The following is a 6,333-nucleotide window of genomic DNA, read 5'->3' as shown; positions in this document are numbered from 1 at the left end:
CTACCCGGGTGCCCCCCCCTTTTTTTTTTTTGAATTTTTTTTTTCAAAATAAAAGTTTTTAAAAAGGAAGCTGAAGAAATGCAGAAGAAAAATTTTTATTACCCCTTCAAAAAACAAAAAACCACCACATTTATTACTCTTTCACACATCTCCATATATTTCCAGGTGAGATAGTCCTGCTTGGAAAGTTTGTGGTGGGGCTGCTGATATTCTTGTGAGGCATAAGCTAGTTTGCCCCACTGCAGTCTTAGGACCACTGTACCTCCTTAAAATGTACTGAGTCACCCACCTCTCGGCCCTATTTTCAGCTCAATGACAGCCACCTTCCTCCCTGACTAAAAGGAGAGACAGAGGAAATCCAGTTCTAGAGGGTTTAATTTAACAGGTTCGGTCCCTGTCATTCTGAGTGAAATTACCTGGGACAGAGGTAGAGATAGGAAAAGGAGAAAGAGCCCATATTTACAGAAAAAATGGACAGTCTAAAATTACATGTTTAAAAGAGAACATCCATACCCCTTTCATTTCATGGCAGGACTTGGAGCCAGGGTCTCAGAGTAGGAAGCCACAGGCGACCTCTTCACTGTGAATGCCATGAAAGTATGGGGAACATGCTCCAAGCTCAAAGTCCGTATTTAGGGCTGCAATTTCAGTTCTACCTCTAGGGTTGTGTGACTTTGGCCAAGTGGCTTCCACAGCCTAAGTATCAGTATCCTTTTCTGTAATATTAGGTGATTGGATGTGTGGATGACATCCAAAGTTTCTTCCAATTCCCACATCATATAATTCTAAATCTTAAGTCCTGCTATATACTTCTACAGCTTTTCCTAACAGGAATTCCACTTCCAGGCTTTTGATGTTTGTTTCTCACCTCTGTTGTAAATTTTTAGCTTTTCAAGGTGGAACCTAGAGAAGGAATGGTAGGAATTGGTGGGGATTCAATGATCTTTGTGCCTGGGTCACACACTGGGTAGAAAGCTCTGGAAGTTGCTCCAGCAACGTTTCCTTCAGAATCCGGTCAGTAGGAGATAATTTTGCCTTTTTATCAAATTTTTCTCTTTTCTAAGGATTCTTCTGTCTTCTTCTCTTACAATCATTCATCCTACCCCTAAACTCTTTTGCTGTTCATTGGCCTACACTCCTATATCAATTGATGTGACTGAATAATAAATATAATAATTACTTCAGAATAATTGAGTACCTACTGTGTACTAGGGAGTTTTCAAAATTTTTTATCTTAGGACCTCTTAACATGCTTGAAAGTTGTCAAGGACCTCCAAAGGCTTTTGTTTATATGGGTTATATCTATAGATATTTACCAAATTAAAAGGTAAAACAAAATTTTAAGCTATTAGTTTTAGCAAAAAATGGACCCATTATATGTTAAAAACATTTTTTAAGAATGACAAACATCTATATATTCAAAACAACAACAACAACAACAACAAAAATTAGTGACAGGAGTGGCACTGTTTCACAGTTTTGCAAATCTGTTTACTGTCAGGCTTAACATAAAACAGCTGGATTCTCATGCCGGGCTCTTTATTTAATCTGTTGTTTCAGGGTTTGTATTCATTTCCTGGGGCTGTTCTAATAAATTACCACAAATCCAGCTGCTCAAAACAACAGAAATGTAATTCTTTTACAGTTCTGGAGCCAGAAGTTCAACATCAGTTTCACTGGACCGAAATCAAGGTGTGGGCAGGGAAGTGCTCCCTCTGGAGGCTCTAGAGGAAAATTCTCTCCTTGCCTCTGGCAGATGCTGGTGGTTGCTAGCATTCCTTAATTTAAGGCTGCTTCTTTCCAATCTCTTCCCCTATCTTTGCTTCAACTGCTCTTTTGTATGTGCTGGAATTATAATCTCCCTGTGCTCCTCTCTGATAAGACATTTGTGAAGGCATTTAGGCCTCACTGGGATAATCCAGGGTAATCTCTTTATCTCAAGATCTTTAACCTAATCATGCCTGCACACGTTTCACTATATAACATTTACCAGTTCTGAGGATTAGGATGTGGATGTATTCTTGGGAGCGACTGTCAGCCTACAACAGGCTGTTATTTTGTTTGATGTTTATGAAGAAAATCTGGTCTCACACAAATATGCGGCTTGGGGAAAAAAGAGTATTAAATTTGTTTTTTAATTTTAATTTTATTTTAGACAGAGTACATGAGAGGGGGAGAGAAACAAAAGGGGGGGGAGAGAGAAAGGGAGAGAGAGAGAGAGAGGGAGAGAGAAAGAGAGAGAGAGAGAGAGAGAGAGAGAGAGAGACTCTCAAGTAGGCTCCACGCTCAGTGTGGAGCCCAACACAGGGCTTGATCCTACAACTCTGTCATTGTGACCTGAGCCGAAATCAAGAGCCAGATGCTCAACCGACTGAGCCACCCAGGTGCCCCAAAAGAGAGTTTTTAAATAGCCTTTTCAAATAATTGTGGATATTATTCTTTAGCACAACACCGAAACTCAACAAGAAGTAGTTTCTTAAAGGTTTGTTACAATTGTGGAATTTGAAAACATATCAGTGAACTTTTCTCACTGGGCTACATTAAAATCATTGGGATATATGCACTTTAAATAGATTCATAATTTTATAACATCACGCATTGATCATTTGGAAGATATTGGTTAAGTTAAACAGATCTTCCAAATCTTAACACATTTAATTATACATGATCAAAAAATAACATTCATTAATATCACCACCAATCTTATCAGAACAGTTCTTGCATATTGGGAAATTAACAAACTCCTGGTACAGAAACACAGTTTTCAAAATTCTAATTTTCAGGTGAAAGCTTGAATTTTATCAGTGGCAACAAATTCTGTTATTTTCTTTGAACTTACAGACTTGCTGTTCATTTGCAAGAAAACCATTGTCAGTACGTGAGGAAAAGTGGCTGGTTCAGCTTTCAAGTCAAATAAGTGCGCAAGTGCTTTTCCTTGAGAAACTGTGGCTGTGCATCAGAACTGTTTTATGTGCACTTCTAATTTTGTCACACACACTACACACACACACACACACACACACACATATATTTTAGAGAGAGAGAGAGAGAGGATGCAAGTGAGTGAGGGGCAGAGAGGGAAGGAGAGAGAGAATTGGGACTCCCCCGAGGCTCCTGTTTTTACCTGAAGCGGGGCTGGAGCTCACGAGAAGTGGGGCATGAGCTCACCCAAATGTCACATACAATATTTAAAAGAAATGTACTAAAAGGTCGAGCTTTAATAAAATAAGAACTCTTAGTCTGAGGTAAACCGGCTGCCCCTCGTCCCCCATTGTGAGCATGTGGTGGTGAAGAGGACAGTTTGGAGCCTCTGCCTTGATTTGCACCAAGGCGCCAGCAGTTTTGCCCAGTACTATTTTTATACTATTAGTGTAAATATCAGCACAGTTGTTCCAGGATAAACTATGAGATTTTAAAAATGAGTCAATGCTCTATTTTAGCACCACTTCTGTTTGCTGCTAAGCATTCATATAAAAGATCTTCAAGTGTTAGTTGGTGCTGACACTGGATATATACACGCAAAGCAACAAGTCTAGCTACATCTATAATTCTATAATTTTTGCTCATCTGAAAGGCACTACAGTTCTGCAGATGAGATGTTACCTCAGTCTTGATGTTTGCAGCTCAAGTTCTAATTTGGTGAGCTACTGCATTTTTGGAAAGTAGCTTGGCCATGATTTCTTTGACTGATTTTTCACCTAGCAGGCATTTCCTCAGTAATGTACAGGCTTTCTTAGTTTCTCAGTTCCTACATGCACCTTTTCAGCCAATGCAATACAATAATTTAACCTGTAAGATGCGTCAGGGGGTTTTTCATTTCTGGTTTGAAAAGTGGTAACAAAAACTCCTGGGCTTTTAAAGAACCTACCATGTTTGAAATATTCAATTTTGCCTTTTCTTATTTACAGTTTCACCCAGATTCTTCCCTTTACCTGAGTCAGAGAATGCTTTGATATTGATGTCAGTATCATCTTTTTCAGCATCTTTAGGTGTGGGAAGGTTGAAAAAGCAAGTCTTCTAATCTCCCTTTTGTAAGCCAATGAGAGAACCTAAAGTAAAAAAAGGGTATAAACAAAATTTTAATTTAGAATATTAAATTCTCAAAGAATAAGTTTTAAATAAAATTTAAACATTTATTTTTTTTATTTTTATTTTTTTTTTCAACGTTTATTTATTTTTGGGACAGAGAGAGACAGAGCATGAACAGGGGAGGGGCGGAGAGAGAGGGAGACACAGAATCGGAAACAGGCTCCAGGCTCTGAGCCATCAGCCCAGAGCCCGACGCGGGGCTCGAACTCACGGACCGCGAGATCGTGACCTGGCTGAAGTCGGACGCTTAACCGACTGTGCCACCCAGGCGCCCCATAAACATTTATTTTTAAATAAATTAAAAACTATTGCAAAAAAAGTCTCCAAAATGAACTTTTTTTTTTTTGAGATAGAGAGCAGGGAAGAGGGGCAGTGGGAGAGAATCTTAATTAGGCGCCCCACTCAGAGCAGAGCCTGACATGGGGTTTCAACCCACTACCCTGGGATCATGACCTGAGCCAAAAATCAAGAGTCTGGTGCTTAACCAACTGAGCCACCCAGGCTCCCTGACAAAATAAACTTTTTTTCTTGTGTTTCCACATAGGTACAAGGACAATTTAGGGTTTTCAAAAAGCCATTTATAGGACGATTGATGAGGTTACAGAAATTAAGTATAAAGGACGATAGCTTGTAAGAACACACTAGATGCACTAAGGACAAACTGAGTTAATTTCTGAAAACGCACGTATTTATACCCTACACCTTAGAAGATTCTAGAAAACAGAGGAGTACCCAAGCACACATTTCACCAGTCAACAGAGCTTTTAAGTCAACTATCCTCTTGAAAACTTCTCTGTATATCCCTAGAGGATGAGAGCTAAAACAGCAAACAACTTTTAAATAATATTAGGCATACAGTTTGACTTCGTGGATCTCTTGGAAGGGGGTCAGAGACCCTCAGAAGACACCAGAGCACATATTGAGAACCACCGTACTAGATTGTGCTCTAGGTAGAAACTGGGGTAACGTCAATAGCTAAAATACCCGCTCCATGCGGAGATATTTATGTAGTAAGAACCGTGATGAGTTGTCAAATGAAAATGAACGGAAGGTTGTGACAGGGTAGGGCAGGAACACTCATCCTTGTCTGTCCGGCCAGGGGAAGCCGCTCCAGGAGAGAGACCTTCCAGCTGGGACTGCGGAGTCGGACTCGGTCGGAGGCGGGGGTGGCCGCGCGACCACCTGCCCTCCCCGGCTGTCTTCCCACATCCGCGGTGAAGAGGGGTGAAAGGGAAGCGGCAGTGACCGCGAGACCCCGGCGCCGCGGGCGCCCACCCCGGCGGAAGGAATGCGCGGGACAGTGGCCTGTCATTCGACACCACCAGCACTGTCAGGGCCGGGGCCCGCGCCGTCCCGGCGCTCGGGCTGCGGTGCAGGGAGGTGGGCCTACTGCCGGCGGTCCCGCAGAGGGGGACCGCGGGCCGAATGGGGGAAAGGAATGTGCACCTCCCGACGCGGTCTCGCGCGGCGGGGAGGCAGCGAAAGGGAAAAGGGAGACCTTGCAGGATGAAGCGTGAGGGGGACCAGCCCCAGCGGCTACCTCAAGAGGACCCAAGGGTGAGACCCCGGGGTTGCCATCGAAACCGGACCATCCGGTCCTTCAATTCCTCTCCAGGACGTCACCCTCCTCGAGCAAGTTGGGAGAGCCGCTTCTCCCAGCGGACTGTTGCGCCCTCCGGCGGCCTCAGTCGGGAACGACACTGTACTTGTCCATTCTGGACGCGAATAAAGATTTCTTTTTCAAACAAACAGGAAGTGTCTACGGAGGCCGGGCCGGAGGCTGGGCAGGGGCCGGGCATGAAGCCGGGCGGCAACCAGATCGCGGCTGGTGGCGGCGGCGGCGGCGATGAGCGACATAGTGGAGAAGACGCTGACGGCGCTGCCGGGACTCTTCTTGCAGAACCAGTCGGTTGGCGGGCCAGCGGGAGTCAAGGCGTCCTTCTCCTCGCGGCTGGGCAACCTCGTCCGCGGCATCACCGCGCTAACCTCCAAGCACGTACGTACTTGCCGGGCCGGGAGGTCAGGGGAGCCGGGGGAGGCCCCGGCACTGGGAGGCCCTAGTCGGGCGGGAGCCCTCAGGGCTGGCCCTCCGGCGGGGCTTATGGACTGCTTGTATCAGTCCGTCCCTGCGTCTGTCTAGAAGCGTGATTTTCCTTCCGGGACTGACAGCGGGGAGGCCGAGTTTCCACAGTGGATCCTCACACTGAGTCATTATTACCTGGAGCAGATCTTTTTAATCTTTGA

General features: G+C 44.4%; 1 protein-coding gene across 1 annotated transcript in view; it reads left to right on the top strand.

Moving 5' to 3' along the window:
• Positions 1 to 5,868: 5,868 nt before the first annotated feature.
• AP4E1 (adaptor related protein complex 4 subunit epsilon 1) overlaps positions 5,869 to 6,333 on the top strand; it is a 61,475-nt gene continuing 61,010 nt past the window's right edge. Inside the window, exon 1 of the mRNA XM_047863506.1 lies at positions 5,869 to 6,085. Coding sequence (XP_047719462.1) covers positions 5,936 to 6,085 — 150 coding nt within the window. The 5' untranslated portion in view covers positions 5,869 to 5,935. The remainder of the gene's footprint in view (positions 6,086 to 6,333) is intronic.

The sequence above is a fragment of the Prionailurus viverrinus genome, chromosome B3 (assembly GCF_022837055.1).
Source record: "Prionailurus viverrinus isolate Anna chromosome B3, UM_Priviv_1.0, whole genome shotgun sequence".
NCBI classification, from domain to species: domain Eukaryota; kingdom Metazoa; phylum Chordata; class Mammalia; order Carnivora; family Felidae; genus Prionailurus; species Prionailurus viverrinus.
Note: the sequence above shows the minus strand (reverse complement) of the source record. Positions and strands in the feature narration are given on the sequence as shown.